The sequence below is a fragment of the Simochromis diagramma genome, unplaced genomic scaffold, assembly GCF_900408965.1.
Source record: "Simochromis diagramma unplaced genomic scaffold, fSimDia1.1 OVJJ01000304.1, whole genome shotgun sequence".
In the NCBI taxonomy this organism is placed as follows: domain Eukaryota; kingdom Metazoa; phylum Chordata; class Actinopteri; order Cichliformes; family Cichlidae; genus Simochromis; species Simochromis diagramma.
Window position 1 is genome coordinate 10,859,190 of NW_024387030.1, and position 16,130 is coordinate 10,875,319.

The 16,130-nt window shown below is 41.2% G+C and overlaps 4 protein-coding genes across 5 annotated transcripts in view; 2 read left to right on the forward strand and 2 right to left on the reverse strand.

Annotated features, from left to right (window-relative positions):
* The first annotated feature begins 75 nt into the window (after positions 1-75).
* On the forward strand, positions 76-4,150 carry tmem234 (transmembrane protein 234). Of its 2 annotated transcripts, XM_040041372.1 has the most exons (6): positions 76-365; positions 568-719; positions 815-881; positions 1,115-1,165; positions 1,701-1,793; positions 3,261-4,150. In XM_040041372.1, exons 1-6 carry the CDS (start codon positions 353-355, stop codon positions 3,374-3,376), a joined length of 492 nt encoding a protein of 163 aa, XP_039897306.1. In that variant the 5' UTR covers positions 76-352; the 3' UTR covers positions 3,377-4,150. The 2 variants fall into 2 exon arrangements, with proteins under 2 accessions (XP_039897306.1, XP_039897307.1); XM_040041373.1 differs by lacking the exon at positions 1,115-1,165 and having other exon boundaries at positions 88-365.
* dcdc2b (doublecortin domain containing 2B) lies at positions 4,148-10,062 on the reverse strand. Its single transcript, XM_040041362.1, has 14 exons — positions 8,917-10,062; positions 8,764-8,815; positions 7,368-7,438; positions 6,699-6,830; positions 6,457-6,591; positions 6,252-6,291; positions 6,020-6,085; positions 5,733-5,901; positions 5,538-5,647; positions 5,316-5,384; positions 5,028-5,099; positions 4,891-4,935; positions 4,722-4,793; positions 4,148-4,593 (listed from the first exon to the last, which is right to left on the reverse strand). Exons 1-14 carry the CDS (start codon positions 9,222-9,224, stop codon positions 4,522-4,524), a joined length of 1,413 nt encoding a protein of 470 aa, XP_039897296.1. The 5' UTR covers positions 9,225-10,062; the 3' UTR covers positions 4,148-4,521.
* A 95-nt stretch (positions 10,063-10,157) lies between these two features.
* Positions 10,158-12,290, reverse strand: iqcc (IQ motif containing C). Its single transcript, XM_040041370.1, has 5 exons — positions 12,173-12,290; positions 11,849-11,992; positions 11,467-11,764; positions 10,910-11,031; positions 10,158-10,354 (listed from the first exon to the last, which is right to left on the reverse strand). The coding sequence occupies exons 1-5, from the start codon at positions 12,212-12,214 to the stop codon at positions 10,319-10,321; spliced, it is 642 nt and encodes a 213-aa protein (XP_039897304.1). The 5' UTR covers positions 12,215-12,290; the 3' UTR covers positions 10,158-10,318.
* A 179-nt stretch (positions 12,291-12,469) lies between these two features.
* The window catches only part of fancm (FA complementation group M), a 45,152-nt gene continuing 41,491 nt past the window's right edge, over positions 12,470-16,130 (forward strand). The window contains exons 1-4 of the mRNA XM_040041354.1: positions 12,470-13,265; positions 13,348-13,520; positions 13,688-13,765; positions 13,853-14,011. Coding sequence (XP_039897288.1) covers positions 12,569-13,265; positions 13,348-13,520; positions 13,688-13,765; positions 13,853-14,011 — 1,107 coding nt within the window. The 5' untranslated portion in view covers positions 12,470-12,568. The remainder of the gene's footprint in view (positions 13,266-13,347; positions 13,521-13,687; positions 13,766-13,852; positions 14,012-16,130) is intronic.

Consider the following 16,130-nt stretch of genomic DNA (forward strand, 5'->3'; position numbering starts at 1 on the left):
TACAATGAAGTAATTAGCACAGAGAATAATAATAGTAGTAGTAGTAAAAATAATATTTGGAAGCGGAAGAGTGAGTCCCTGCGCCCTCTGCTGGTAGTCTCTGGAAAAGTAATGATTGGAAAGCCTCAAAGCTGCGTTCAAGAGGGCAAGAACTGTTCGCAAACTCCAACGACCAGAAGCTGCAAATGAGAGAAACAATCCTCACCAATTTATTTTTGCACATTTCTTGGACAAGTTTAAGGATTTGCACTGTAAATTCTTGCACTATGAATTTATTCGTTTGAATAATGTTCGCTAACACCTGAAAAACAATCTTGAACGCGACTTATAGCGACTGTTGACAACCAGGACGATGGTGACCGTAGGTGAGTTGGCCATAATCTATTGTTTCCCTTAAAAATCATATTAGTTGTCAAGAATTTTAATATTTCGTCTGTATTTTCATTTTAAATGTATATTTCCAAGTTTCCGCCTCCTCACCAGAATTAACAACGCAAAGCTAAGCCAGGAGTAGTTAGCATCTTACTACCTATGCTAAGGAAGTAAGCTCGTTTTAATGTGTTACAGTCGAGCTACTGAGTCTCCTGTTGGTGTCGGTGCTGTGGGGCTGCACCAACCCCTTCCTAAAGAGAGGCACCGAGGGGATAGAAAATGTGACAAAAACCAGCAAAGTGGCACAGCTGCTGGCGGAGCTCAGGTTTCTCTTTCTTAACATCAAGGTAGGTTTTGAGACAGCAGATTCGCGCATTTTAACGTAGACTGTATGTTATTGTAACTGGCTCAGTTGCTCCCTCTCCCTTGTGTTGCTCTACAGTACCTGGTCCCATTTCTGTTAAACCAGAGTGGTTCAGTGGTCTACTATTACACACTTTCAACCACAGGTGAGACCTAGCACAAGTGTAGCCTGAAAAACTAATGCGAACTTACCAATAGAGGTGTGCGGATCGGGCCAAATATTGAGTGTATCAATACCAGCGGTGGTATTGTATCCGATCGATATTTTGTTTCTGTGTTAAATAAAGTGTTTTGGGTTTTTTTTGGAAATATATCTCAAACATGCGCTATGAAGAATGGCTGAACCTTTTGTGTTGACTATCTGTCTGTTTATTTATAGCCTACAGCGTAATTAAACAACAGAAGTTGACCCAAAGTGCTTTAGAGCCAGGTACATTTACATTCCAGGTCTCCAGAAAAAAAAAACTGTTTCTGAATGCATGAAAACCTTATAAGTGTTTAAGTTATAAGTGTTATTATTTTGAAAAGTAGTCAAAATCACAGTAAATCACAAAGTTTTAATGGTCATTAAAATGTGTTCAAAATTTCAAATGATGATTCATCCCATGAATCATGACACACTGATATACCTATATAAGCTATATGTATAGGCTAAAAGTATCGATATTGGTTTAGTATCAGTATTACTGGCCCTATATTTACTTCATATCAGATCATACCAGAATTTCCTGTATCAAATGCCAATAAGCCACCGTAGATTAGTTTTTCACATGGCTTACTGGATAAATGTTAAATGTAATTTCTTTTAAACACTACAAGCAGAAAATCATCATACTTAATGGAACATGTTTGAGAAATTACTTTTATTGCTTTACTTGACACAGACTGTCACTGTATGCCTTCTTTGTAGACTAGAAATTCATTTTTTTTTTTTTTTTTAAAAAACAACCTTTCTTCTCATCCAGAGTTATCATTTGCTGTTCCTGTAGCCAACTCCCTCACCCTCCTTTGCACTCTGCTAACTGGCAAGTTTCTGGGGGAAGAGATTGGAGGCAAACGTAAGTCACTCATGTGATAACACTACATTTGTGTGCTTTTTTTTTTTTTTTTTTAAATAATGAGGCCAGTCACACAACCGGTGGTATTTATCTAGAAAAGGAAAGATTCAGATGCTGATTTTGAAAGTCAGACTTTAAGCTGTTTAGAGTCATGATTAAAAAGAAAATTAACCACTCTCTAATTCAAAGGTTTTACATATCAGGAAGCAATAAAAATCATCTGATGCTTTGCAGTTCTTCAAATTAAGTAAATACAGTATCGGTTGTACTAAAGAACATAGCATATTACACGCTGTCATATTTATGTAACATAAACTAAGCCAAATGCAGAAGGATTATGTGAAACGCTAAATACAACCTTACTACTTCTTCTACAGGAATTAATAGGGTATTTAGGAGCCAGATTAATAGATTACAGATGTCATTATTCGGTGGAAAATCATTTAGGTCAATTACCATACTTCCAGAGAGTGGACATGCCAGGAAATTCATCCCAAGGTCAGATTGTGCAATTCTCAGACAAACTTGGAAAAAAAAGAAAACCAAGAGCTACATCTCAGACTCTACAAGCCTCCGTTAGCATGTTAAATGTTAAAGTTTATGACAGTTCAGTTAGAAAAAGACTGAACAAGTATGGCTTGTTTCGAAGGGTTACCAGGTCAAAGCCTCAGCTTTCTAAAAAGAACATGGCAGCAGAGCTGTGGTTTGCAAAGCTGCAGCTGAACAAACCACAAGTCTCCTGGAACAATGTCCTTTGGAGTGACGAGACCAAAATAGAAATGTTTGGTGATAATGCACAGAGTCACATTTGGCAAAAATCAAACACGGCGAATCAACACAGACACCTCATACAAACAGTCAGCACAGTGATGGAGGGGTGATGATTTGGACTTGTTCTGCATCCACAGGACCAGTGACTGCACCTTGCAGTCACTGTGTCAGCATCCGTAAGCCAAGGTGTTCTAGTCAAATGAGAGGCTACATGTGTGTCTGACAGCTAAAGCGTGACTTGATCCTAACCCTTGCAACACCACAGCTACAACAGAATCGCTGCAAAAGAAAAGAATAGAGGTGTTGCAATGACCCAGTCAAAGTCCAGACGTCAACCTGAAATGCTGTGCTTAAACAAATCCCCGCTAACCTCAATGAACTGAAGCAACATTGTAAAGGTGATTGGGCCAGAATGATGTGACAGATTGAGTCATACAGAAAACGATTACTTCAAGTTATTGCTGTTAAAAATTGTTCTGCAAGCTATTGAATAATGAGTCGTACTTAATTTTTTACACACTTCGTCTGTATTTTGGTTTAGTTTTTGTTTAATTAATAATGACACAGTTTAATATGTTGTTGTTCATCTGAAGTTGTGCTAAGACATTTCTTTGTACCATGACCGTACCTAATTAATAAATACATTTTTTTTAACTTTAACTATCTTGATATCCTTGCCCACACATCTGTCTGCAGAGGCTGTCGTAGGAATGTTCCTCACCATGGCTGGCATCACTCTGTGTATTATAAGCTCCATTGGTGATACTGACAGAGATACTGGGAATCAGAATTTGACCCAACCCGTGTACTGAAGGAGATCAGGATTTAAGCCAATTCCTCTGCGCCTTCAAATAAATCCTTCGCCGTAAATGGAAAGACGGGCAATGAAGCTGGAGCAGGACTGAAGAGGACGATTTAGATTCAGAGAGCAGCTCCTGAGAGCGGCGATGCTGATGGGAGAATTGTGTCTAAACTAACTCAAGCTTTAAAAGGCCTGTCCAGAAAACTCTCACACCATGTTGAGGGGGGGAAGCGGGTTCATGGAGAGTTCACCACAGAGCTTGACTCGATTTATGACGCTCGCATAGAAAAGCGGTGGTTGTTAACTTTTACTTTTAAACGCTCCGCAGCTCCTGCCATGTGACTGGCATCTGCATAGATGCTACAGAGACCACATATAAATAAGCCCGGGGTAGATGTCAGCTTCTGGTTTAATGGGGACAGTTTGTGGTGGCTGCCTTTAGCCTGCTGTAGAGTAAGAGCAAGGCATGAGGGGACAATGTTGTTGTATAGCTTGAGGATAAAATTTTCATCTTTTGCCTTTCCTTTTACTGTTTACTTGTGATATACTATGAAGGAATATACTGCTTTTATTTTCCAAACTACTTTTGAAAGAAAAAGACTTTAACTGTGTAAAGAGTTCAGAAATTGGTCACATGTACAGTAATATATACGGTATGTTTATTGTCACATTTAATTGATACAAGACACTGTACAGATGACTGTTAATATTGTGCTCTGTTCCTGTGTTGTTGCTGATATTTAATCAATAAATTCTTGGCAACACTACTGTTCCCCAACACTCATTTAGTAGTCACTCATTTTTCAGTATAGGTTTAAGATTTACCCTAAAAAATTTCTTTTTTTCCCCTGTACACATGGTGAATATATTGCAGCATTGAACATCTACACGGTATCAGCATAAGAATCATGCCTGTAAAACTGAATGGACAGAATGTCATAAACGGGTGTACGATACAATAAACTTCAATCAGTTTGAGCTGAAGCTTGTAGAGCTTCTGATAGTGTATCCACCTGTTGTAGTGTTTGTTCTGCTTGCTTTTCTCACGCTTACATTTTCTACAATAAAACAAACATACATTAATGTTGTTATTTGGCTCATTACCACAGTTAAAGTACTACTAATTTAATCAAACGTTCATGCGATGTGAAACTGTTAGGATGCCGTGACCTCCTGATGATGGTGGTTTTGTTCTGTTGCAACCGACGGCGCATCCTGCAGGATCTCCTGTCACAGCAACGACACTAAATCAGTGTAAAGGCAAAAGCTATCAGCAAGACGAGTTTAATGCCTTGGTTATATTGATGCCAGTAAAAACGTGACGGTGTTATAGGGTGTGAAGTTGGTAAACTTGCCTTTTCTTTTCTGTGCTCTGCGTGGCTGTTAGACGACGAAGGCCTCGACTCTGAAGACGTCTGCTTCAGCTCCTTTTGAAATGAAAGTCACAAAGATTTTGCCTCCACGTGCCGAAGTTCTGTATTTGTTCAATTGATTAATTAGCTACTCGTGGGTGTGAGTGTGTACCAGTATTTCAGCTTTGGACTCCTGCTCCTCTTCAGATAGTAATGCCTTTTAACGGCACGAACAAAAATGGTTAACCCTTTTAATGCGAACACGTGAATTACGATTAAATGTAAACAACCCACCCACACGAACTGTACCTGCTTTCCACTGTACTTGTGTGGGTGCTCCTCGTCGTCGTGCTGCTCACCCTTGATAATTTGTGCTTGTCTCTTGAGAGAAATAAATAGTGTTTTTTTAATGCTTTTGTTCAAAATGTGCAGCATGCATGTACTGTCCTTGTGACAGTGAATTAATAATTACTCCACATGCATGCAGGACAACTATTATTCAGTGGTATTTTTGGTTTTGCTTGTACAGGAGTGAGTGATGAGTGTTATTTCTCATATCTAACAAAACATGTTAGATATGGCATGAAAAATGCCTACCATCTGTTTGTTCTGCAGAGGATCGTCTGGGTTGGTTAATTCCTCCTCCTCCACTATTTCTGCAGCTCTCTTTGGAAAGGAAATATGATTAAAATTTAGATTTAATCTCACTTCTATAATATTAAGAGCAGACAAACGCGCCCACCTCAGTCATATTTTAGCATTTAATTATCTTCTATTCAATTATGAGTCTGAAATGACGCAGAGGTGCCTGAAGCTAACCTGATCAACAGGAAGCTCTGTAGCTGTATTTTCATCCTCCTGCACCTCCTCTGCCCCTCGTACCTCTTCTCTCCTTTTCTGTGCTGAACTTTTAAATACACTGGGCTGGCCTGTCATGGGTAGATATCAAAAGTTTTTTACCACCAAAAAGTGGAGATACTCCTTAAGACTGATTGGATTTCATGAAATCCTCACCAGATCCATTGCTGAGCGGTGGTCTCGTTTGCATTCGATTCTTCCGGATCTTGACCGGCCTGGCAAAAAACGTAGAGGTCTCATCTGCTCCTTCTCTCCTGCTCCTTTGCTGGGAAGCTTGTGGGGCTGCAGCTTCATCTCCTGTTGACTTCACCCTCCGACCGTCTGACTGAAATTCATGGGTCACATTGAATATGTTACATAACAAACACTAAATTATATAAATACTCATAATATAGCATCATATTGTGAATATAAGTCAGTGGAGACTTGTTTGTTTGTTTTACCTCTGGGGAGTCAAGGAGAGCTGAGTCACTGCATTGGTCTTCAGGCCCGCTTCCTGCTTTCCTGTTCTAATGGGGAAAAAAACAGAAGATGTTCATAGCCTGTTAATGTTTTCTTCTGACAGCTGCCAATCAGACCTGACATTTAGGCTGGAAAATAACGATCCTAAAACTGTATTTTAAGACATGAAAATAAAGCAAGTAACTGAATGCAGAGAGAGAGGAGGAGGATTACCTCAGCTCTCCTTAACATCCTTCTCTTCCCAGGGTAATATCTACAAAATGAAGAAACATAGTTATTAAAAAATGGGAGAGAGGAATGTGTGGGATATTGTTCTCTTCTTGTTTCCAGTCGTCTGATTATTATTCATGTGTTAGCACAGACTGACACAAGCACGGGTTTTGTTTTGTTTTTTACAGAGGAACTTCCATGATTGTACCTCTCTGTAGTTTTGGAGATTAATAGCTCCACATATGGGAGTTTCTTGAACCTCTCAGTTCCCACGGCAACATAGCAGCGGCCAGTCTCCAGCTCCCCAGCTGAGGACACGGCCACTCCTTCTAGAGAACACAACCTGAAAAACGTACAGGGGTTCGATATTTACTTTATTAGATCTTTCTGTTTGTATTTCACAGAGCTATTGGGAATGTTTTTGACCTTCTGTGTAATGGTGTCACTGACCTGCGCACCGCACCGGTCCTTAGGCTGACCTTCTCTGTGATTAGACTCAAGATCTGATCCAGGTCCTGCTGCATGCTCCGAGGAATGATGAATCGGAACGGTGGACACAGGAGGTCTCCATTTCGAAAAACGCTGAACATAACAAGAAACATCTTAATTCTTGTATGCAGATATGTGATGAAAGAGTTAAGAACTGGTAATTGTTACTACTGGTCTAAGCTGGTTGTGAAAAGATAGTTTCCCAGTGGTTTCCTTAAATGAAAGATTAGGAACAATTATTTAGCAATCAAGGAATAATGAATGATAGTTTAATTAGCCACAGCAACGATACTTTAAATCTTCCTACAGTTGCATTACTTTAATGTGAAATTGATTTTGGTATAAGTCTGGGAAACGTGGATATTTGTTTTCAGGGCAAAGATTAGGGTGTTGTTGATTTTTTCAAACTCCCCAAAAGTGTTGCTAAAGGAAACATCAGGGGAAGCCAGTAGTAGCAGTTTATTCTCTGGAGATCTTAAGGACAAAATTTCCTCTCATCCAGTAGGTGCAGAGATAATTTAATCCAAAATGAAAGCAATGGTACTGCCAGCAAACTGTATGTAAAAAATAAATAAATACATTTCTGATACTATGTATATATGCCTCCGATAAGCAGTTCGTCCAACTCACTGTATAATGCAAGGCACAGGTATATACTTCCTCCATTTAGCTGACACATTCGGCCTCTGGATTGCTTTGACCTAGAGGGGACCAACATAAAATCAGATGCTTGCCACTGCAGAACATCAAATGCTGTCAATTTTTCATCAAGTTTCAAAATTCCCTTAACAGATTTACATCATTCCTGTCCTGCACATAAATACCACTGCATGCGTATTGCCAAGAAAATCATTATCCGAAAAGTGTATTCAGCTCATATCAGCTCAAGTGCTGCAGCCATGGAAACTGACGTCACTCCAAGACTCCTCGGATGGTGCATTTAGACACGCCGTGTCTTATCTGAGGGCCCTCACCCACGTCGTCGCATAGTAATGAAATCTGGAGCCAATATCCATGTCTGCCTCTAGCTGAGCTAAATCAGTGGGCTCTGATAATCTCCTCGTCATTGGTTTTTTTTTTCCTTCTTTAAAGTGGCAGACGTTTAATTATTTACAATGTGTCTGAATCCAGAAGGAGGGCTCAGAATTTGAGTATTAGGCCTGCCTGAACATGTACACAGCCCTGATTACACTGGGTGGAAGCATAAAAACTTCAAACACAAACACTCAACATACGGGCACACTTCTTGTGTATCTCCACAGCAACCACAATACAGACATGTAAGACTTTAAAGCCAAAGGCCCCACCTAAAAAACAAACAAACACTTATCCAAAATAGCATCTATGCACGCTTATTCTATACTCATGTATGTTTTTTGTTCATAAAAGTAAGACTAATAGATCGCTCTACATCAGAAACACTAAGAGGTCAGTCCTGCCAGCAGGTCAGAATATAAAACAAGTACTTGTTGTGAGTGGCTCTAAAGTGTGTGTGGCTTTGAAATCAATTTAGTGTGAATGCTAAGGGAGCTTCATTATGCCTAATCCTAGCATCCTCGTCACTGTGCACTGCCTGCCTTTCATTTTACTGAAAAGGTTGAGTTCAGCCGAAGAGAAAGGATAATTTTCTTGATGAAATCGTTTGACGTTGCAATATCCCGCTGAAATTAATGAAGCTGTCACATGAGAGTACCCTGCAAGTTCTGAGTGACTGAGTGTTTGATGGACAGTGCAGTCATTAGCCCATTATATCCGCTAATCTACCTAACAGCCTGTGACTTCAATAGGAGGATAACAGGGGACATGCACGGCTAATGCTTGCTCATAAGAATGGGTCGTCACTTTTAAAGGCGAATAAGGTTGCGTCAATAAACAAAAAATCCTGCACTCTTTTTAAATTTGACTTGGAAGGAGTTGAAATGATCAGCTTGATATGACTGTAGCCTGGTGGTGCATTCCTCTTGGTTAGGCTAGGATTAATCAGTTACAGATTCCTTAAAAGGACTGAAATGAAATGAAAGCCTACCTGGGTTTCCTCACGAGCAGTGGGTTGCTTTTTTGTTCTCACGTTCAGGTAACTGTGCATAAAGACAAGGGATATAACGAAGAAAACCCTAACACAGTACTTGATCTGTTTTCCAGACATCAAGTATAAATAACTTCATTTTGTTGTACTCACTCGAGTTTCTTGAATCTCTCAAAGCCAGCAGCAACATACTGGGCTCCTGTCCGTAGATCCTGCAGGTCTGTGACTCGGTGGCCCTGCCTGGGGGTGTACAGAGTCCTGACGGCAAGAGGGGCACCGATGCTCTGGGTCACTTCATTCAGAAAGGCCTCCATGGTGACCACCTGTCGCTGGTTGACCACAAACCTGCGTCCACTGTAGAAGGGGTCTCCATTCCTATACACCACCACGCTCTTCACTGGAGGCAGCAGAGATGCAGCTGCAGAGCTGGCAGCCATCTCTGAGTGCATATATGCATGCATGTATTCTCATTCATTGCACCTAATAATTGCATTTACTGAACCTTTTCATACACACACACACACACACACACCACATTCTTTGGGTTCACACATTTCCAAAAGTCACACATTAACACAAACAAATGATCCAGCTACCACTCCAAAGTGCCAAACAATGCTCTGTCACTCACATGCTCGGTGAAGGATTATGAGGGAAAACTGCAGAAAAGCCAAAGGTGAAGATCAGTCTCTGCTGTTGTTGTGGTGGTGGTCTGTCTGGGCTCCCCCTCACCACGTTCTGCTCCTCTCTATCCCCTTCACATTCAAACACTCTCACACGGACACTACTCCACTGATGGCGGTGAGTATTTCCTGGTTGCCATAGCAGCGTGGCCAGCAATGACTGGCTTTGTGGGCCAAACCATCGGCAGAAACCACAACAAAAGAGACAGGCAAGAGGAGGGGAGAACGGGTGGGTCTCCTGCGCTGTAAGCTGAATCAATAAGATAACCTCTACAGGCAGGTTAAAAAAAGAAGAAAAAAAAAAAAGGCCAAATCCATCAAGCATAGAAGTGAGAGCAAGTGCAACAGCCAGGTGATTCTTTTTCGTAAATATTAAATATCCAAGCACAACAGAAGATCTCTCAAGGGAATAACGAGGAAAAGTTCAGCTTTAACTTATAAATATTTTTCTTTCCCTGGGTTCTCTATAAGGACTTAAATACCAGAGGACAACAGGTGTTTAATAGGAGATTGCTGTGAACATTTGAAGGATAATTCCCTAATGAAATGAGTGATAGTGATAGCTCAGAAATATGAGCTCCTGGGAAGCATGCTCACCTGGACTTTAGTGAACAAAACTTCTCCATGCACAATTGTAAACCATCTAAAACTGGCACAGTTAATGCTCCAAGTGAAGCCCAAGCGGTAGGCAACACAACAAAGAAAACGTTGTAGAAAAATAACATTTATTTTATTTATATACATGAAAATACACAATATACAGGTTTATTAACTTATGCCAAACACGAAAAAGGTACTCAGTGCAGCAGGTTCCTGCGTACATGAAGGCATCACTCCCACGTGTTTAAGTCCAGTTCATGGTAACGATGCCGTCAGGACGCGCTAAGTTTATCCTTCAGCGACAAGTACTGTAGGAAAAAAGAAAGAAAACAGTCACTAAAAGTAACATGTTCTTCTGCATGTCTGGATGAGTGCATTCTCAGTGCATGACAACACATCTATAAAAAGTGTTGCTCCACATCTTGGCAAATTTACACACTCTGGTGCTGAAGGGCGCCTCACGGAAGCAACGAAATGTGTTAAAGATAAATTAAAGGATTTAAATCAGCTCTCAGTGTGAGGGTAAAGGGTGCCGACAGCTAAACATGCTTCTACCTGATTTACACGCTTAATACATGGGAGAAAATGGGCCGAACCATCCAGCGTGCATGTTTGTAGCTGGGGGGTTTGGACTGTCCGTAATAAGTCACTGTTGACACTTACTGCAAAATTAACATTTGTTATCTGATTGTTGGATGTAGGCTCTAGAACGAAGGCTGCTTCTCAGACCTGCTGGATGAACTTATTTTGGGAACCAGTAAATAAATTCCACTATGGAGCAGAAGCAATTTTATTACAGCGGGAGACTGTCACTGCTGAATAAACGTAGGGAAGCACTACATCTCTCTCTTTCTTCGCCTTACCTTTTTCCTGCTGTCAATTGCCTGCTGAAGCCAGAGCAGCTCCATGGTCAGGGTGCTTCTATGGAAACGCAGGGCCTCTGGGGTACGGGGCACCTCCTGAGTCAAGCAGTACCGATGAGAACCTGATGGAGGGATGGCGAATTCGAAACTGCTCAAAAGGTTTCACCAAATTCAGTTTTGGATTAACACATTTGAGGCTAGACAAACTGTGTAATTAATGCAGGTGAACACTGATTGCATTCTACTTTTTAAGCTTCTGTGATTCTATTTTTAGAGGCAAAAGCTACATTAGGCTTCTCTTTTATTCACAATGGGTCACCACAGCAGGTAACTACACATGTTTCATTTGGCAGAAGGAATCCCAAAGAGATTTGTTAATCCTTTTGGGAGTTACCAGCCCTTATAACTAAATTAAGGACTGTGTGAATGCATCTTCTTTGAATCTTGAAAATTGTGACTGTAAATTTCTTAAAGACTGAACAAGAGGCAATATTTTTTAAAACACCTTCTACACACGCACACAACATGGCTCCACTTTGTGTGAAACTTTAATATACCTTTATGAGACTGAGTATAGTTCATATCTAACTCAACACTGCTCCAGACAGATGACGACCCTGCTGTGCTCTCCACCACACCGCTTTGTCTTTGGCCCTCTCCTTCCCCTCTAATAGAGCTGCTGCTGGGTAAACAGGTCTGTGAATCATCTCTCTCTGCTTCTGTCTTCTCTAGCAGGGCACAGTGATGATCTCTGTTCTCTGGTGAGAGTGCAGGGATCTGGGGAGTAGCACTGACATCTGTCTCTGGATCTAGAGGCTTAGTGGCAGGGCTGCTGGGTGGTGGACGTAGGCTGCCCTGAAAAAGCAAAAAGCAAATGCATGAGAACATTTTGTATGTGGGGTATTAAACGTCACCCTTATTCGCATAAATGCCATTTACCGTGTCTATGAACTGGGGAATAGAGATCAGCGTCTCCGTCCACTTTAAATGCGTCAGGCGCCCGTCAATCTCCTTCACGATGTCTTCAAAGTCTTCGCGTGCTTTGCAGACTTCTTTCCTTACCAGATATCCACGTGAACATGCCTGTGGCGAGGAAAGGAGTAATTGTAGTCTCACTATCATATGAATGCTAACTATAGCAGACGTTAGCACCTGTTTTCCTGAGAAAGCAAGAGTGGCTAGGAAGCTAAACGTAGCACAGAAAAGACACCCTGAAAAATTACTCTGCGTATAAACATGTATCATCGACAGCAGATAAATTACCTGCAAATTTACGATTGTTTTCTCCCATTTGCTTCTCTCCATTGCTATGGTAACATGACTATGCCGCTACGGAGAGCGGGAGCGTAACTCAAAGCTTTTATTTACTTCCTGTGCCAAATCTAAAAAATAAAAGGTTGCCCTTGTAAGATATAACAACATATTTACATATTTTCAGATTAACCTTTCATATATGGTCATAAGTGTAATTTTGTACAGTTTACAAATATATGAACCATAAATAGTTGTGTAAAATAATTTTTCTCAACGTGAAGTGATTTATTTTGGAAAACGTCGGCGGAAATGACCGGGTGTTTGTGTTCTAGACAGTCTTCTTGCAATGTTGCTGCTCTTCACATGGCGTTTTCCCCTTAAAGTTTTTCGCCGCCGGTAAGGAAAATGAGTGGCGGTTCAAACCAGAAGACTTTATTTCAGACTTGGGGTGTCTCCGTCTCCCAAAACAAAGTTGTTAACCCGATAAAAGATGGCAAAAATGCTGCTGGGCGCCCCAGAACAACTCCAGGCAACAGTCCCCAGGTAGCTACAGCTCACCTTCCTTCTTATCCCCTCTGGTCTGAAAATGGTCAGGGGTCAGCATATACATTAGCGAACCCAGTGGGGACTGAGGACCCCACGCCTGCGTATGAAGATGAAGACGATGATCTGATGGTGGTCGCCGTGTATGAAGCTGAAAGAAGCCTCCAGCTTGATAATGCTAAATGTTTCCAGCATGACAACCCTGCCAGAACAGAAGAGCCCACGTTCTCTCTAACCCCCTCAGGTGGGCAGACATATCCTGACTTCCCTGGCTTTGACAGTTCCTCAGCTAAGGTATGGATCTACCCGACCAACTATCCTATCAGGGAGTACCAGCTGAAGATATCAGAGGCCGCCCTTTTTCAGAACACTCTGGTATGTCTTCCCACTGGTCTGGGAAAGACCTTTATAGCTTCTGTGGTTATGTACAATTTCTATCGCTGGTATCCATCAGGCAAGATTGTTTTCATGGCTCCCACCAAGCCTCTAGTGGCCCAACAGATTGAGGCCTGTTATAAAGTGATGGGGATCCCACAAGCACACATGGCTGAGCTGACAGGTAAAAAAAAGAAAATCACATAAAATCTGATGCACAACACCCATCTTCCCCCTTTTCAAATTCTGCACCTACCGCTTCATAGGTAGCACAGCAGCAAAGCAGAGACAAGAGGTTTGGAGGTCCAAGCGGGTCTTCTTCCTCACGCCTCAGGTCATGGTTAATGATCTGTCCAGAGACACCTGCCCGGCCCAGCAGGTCAAGTGCGTGGTGATCGATGAAGCACACAAAGCGCTGGGCAACCATGCTTACTGCCAGGTACACACACTTTGGAGAAATAATCAAAGCTTGACATCATGAAGTTGTATAAGTGTGAACTAAAGAACTAAATCTTAATGGTTAGTTTTGGGTTTTTTGCAGTAAAAGTTATGTAAACTGTCCAGATTTAGTGGAGATGATGTCTAATGCTTGGTCTTCTTCATTAGGTCATCAAACTGCTCGGCAGCCAGACTTTGCAGTTCCGCATACTGGCTCTTAGCGCCACCCCAGGAGGAGATACAAAGGTGAGAAAGATGCACTTTTTTTTTCTGCGCTGTGACCTAAAAGTGAGTAGACTTTAATCTGCAATCCGCCTCACTTCATCCTTCCAGTCGGTGCAATCTGTGATCTCCAATTTGCTCATCTCCCATATTGAGCTACGTTCAGAAGACAGTCCTGACATCCGGGCTCACTCCCACCAGCGCAATGTGGAGAAAGTTGTGGTTCCTCTGGGTGAGGCCCTTTCAGCTTACCAGACACGCTACCTGCAGGTAGGGGCAGCAAATGATTTGTCATGTTTTTCGTCTCTGCTCTGATCAGGACATTGTTTATACTTTTTAAAAATGTAATTCTACAAGGAATAAAATATGTCAGTTCTTTTATTTTGTGCAGAACACATAGGCTGCTTATTGTTTCCACAACCAACATGCACTGACCAGGGGTACATGTAAAAAAAATCTGCCAAATATTATGTATGGTTGTTTTCTGCTGTCAAAACATGGAGTGCATTCATGGATTTTAGGCAGGGTGTGTTATGTGGTTATGTGTCTGGCATGAGGACATAGGTGTTGGATTGTTTGGGTTGGTGGGTTGTTGCACAGATGGGGTTTATTCTGGTATGTCCCAAGGATGTTTGGATGCTAGGTTCAATACCTTAGGCTCTTTATTGTGTTTTTCAAGCTGTTTTGGAGCAGCTTTTACGGAGTGGCAGATACAGTATCTTCCAGAGGAAGGCGGTTGCTGTTTCTGTGTGATGTGATAGGTAAATAATGAAGTGTCAATGGTGCGTTTCTGTATGCACAGTGTTTGAAAGAATCCAGTCCATGACTTTATTATATATTTTTTGGAAGTTAGTTTTATACAAACTCTTTCTTTGCTTTTTGTCTGCCTGTGCTTGCTTTCATTATTCTGCAGAGCAGCTAAGAGTTTTTCCTTTGGTGCTTTACTGCCACCTTGTGGTAAGTTTTGGCTTCCTTCTGTTATTAAAAAAACAGAACTCCTCAACTGTAAAAACTTTTTCAGCTTCACCTCTTTCTCCTCCCTGTGAGGTTCTTTCTGGGCCAGTTCATATTAAATTGATTGATTTGTCCTGAAAGCCACATCCTGTTACACTCAGTGGTCTAGCTTTTAGTGCTGGTAGACTGATCGGCTCTCTCCTCATCATGGGTTAGTTCACTGTTTGTGTCTTCTGCACTTTAAGTGTGCAGCTCCACTTCATTTGTTTCAGCTGGCTGGTTAACAGGAATGTGACACCTGCATTTGAAATTTTAGACCCGCTGTATTTTTTTTCTTTACTGTGTTGCACTTTCTTCCTTTTTAGTCTTTTCCTTCTAATTCTCTCTTTATTGTTATCAGGGCAGAGTTCTTTTTTTTTTCTTTTTTTTTGTCTTTTAGTTTTTTTCTTTCTCTTCATATTACTCTATGATTGGAGTATGTTGGTAACCTGCTGAAATCCATTTTCCACTGCCAAAACATTGGGTTATTTTGTATTCATTACTGCAGTCATGCAAGCACAATTTAGTAACTGTTAAACAAATCAGAAAAATGAAGCAGTCATGCATACAGGTGCTTTTTCTGTTTTTTCGTCCAGCTTTTGGCTCAGACATTAGAAAGGCCAGTGCTTGCCCATATATCGACTTGAGTCGCATTTCTCTTGCGGTTCGATTAAGTGCGGATTTAATGACGGCACATCTAAAGGCTACTGAGCTCAGAAGATATTTGGCTTAAAGCTTACACCTTTTATGGTTGTTGTTATGGGAGCTGTAGGTATGCATTAAAGAACAATTTGCCCAACAAGATTGAATGAACCTAAATGAGGTTATATTTATGACTAAAACTATCAATTACAGTATTATTACTCAGTCTCATCTGCAAGCTAAAAACTCTTTAAGCCTTCATGCAATTCCAGTCAGCTGGCTTTATTTCTTTTAGGCGTTACACAGAGTGCTGTATTGTCCCACGAGCAGCACTATGATAGACTACTGTATACTGCCTGTGTCCTTATTTTTGGATTGTGTAATTACTTTGCTCCAGTAACTCAACACTATCTTTCTGAACTACTCCATTCATACAATCCCAACAGAGCACTTAGATCGTCCAATCACAGGCTCCTAGCACAACCTAGGACTCGAATGAAGTCGAGAGGTGACTGGGCCTTTGCATCCGTGGCACCTAGACTCTGGAATAACCTCCCTGTTCATATTCGTACTGCCGAGTCTATCCAGTCTTTTAAATCACGTCTTAAAACTTATTTTTTTACTTTGGCTTTTGATTCTGTCTAGTTGGCTGGTCTAGCTTGTTGTGTTGTTACCTATTGTTTGTTGTCCTCTTTCATTGTTTGTTTTAACTGTCTCATGCTTTTACTGACTGTGAAGCACTATGGTCAACACT

Excerpts from the sequence above, each read along its gene's own strand:
- tmem234 (XM_040041372.1), top strand. Across the intron at positions 882-1,114 it reads TTACACACTTTCAACCACAG|CCTACAGCGTAATTAAACAA; the intron begins GTGAGACCTAGC and ends GTTTATTTATAG. Across the intron at positions 1,794-3,260 it reads GGAAGAGATTGGAGGCAAAC|AGGCTGTCGTAGGAATGTTC; the intron begins GTAAGTCACTCA and ends ATCTGTCTGCAG.
- dcdc2b (XM_040041362.1), bottom strand. The coding sequence starts at position 9,224 with ATGCATGCATATATGCACTCAGAGATGGCTGCCAGCTCTGCAGCTGCA. Across the intron at positions 7,439-8,763 it reads CTGCTCGTGAGGAAACCCAG|GTCAAAGCAATCCAGAGGCC; the intron begins GTAGGCTTTCAT and ends GGTCCCCTCTAG. Across the intron at positions 6,086-6,251 it reads GGATGTTAAGGAGAGCTGAG|AACAGGAAAGCAGGAAGCGG; the intron begins GTAATCCTCCTC and ends TTTCCCCATTAG.
- iqcc (XM_040041370.1), bottom strand. The coding sequence starts at position 12,214 with ATGGAGAGAAGCAAATGGGAGAAAACAATCGTAAATTTGCAG. Across the intron at positions 11,993-12,172 it reads AAACAATCGTAAATTTGCAG|GCATGTTCACGTGGATATCT; the intron begins GTAATTTATCTG and ends TCCTCGCCACAG. Across the intron at positions 10,355-10,909 it reads CAATTGACAGCAGGAAAAAG|TACTTGTCGCTGAAGGATAA; the intron begins GTAAGGCGAAGA and ends TTTTTCCTACAG.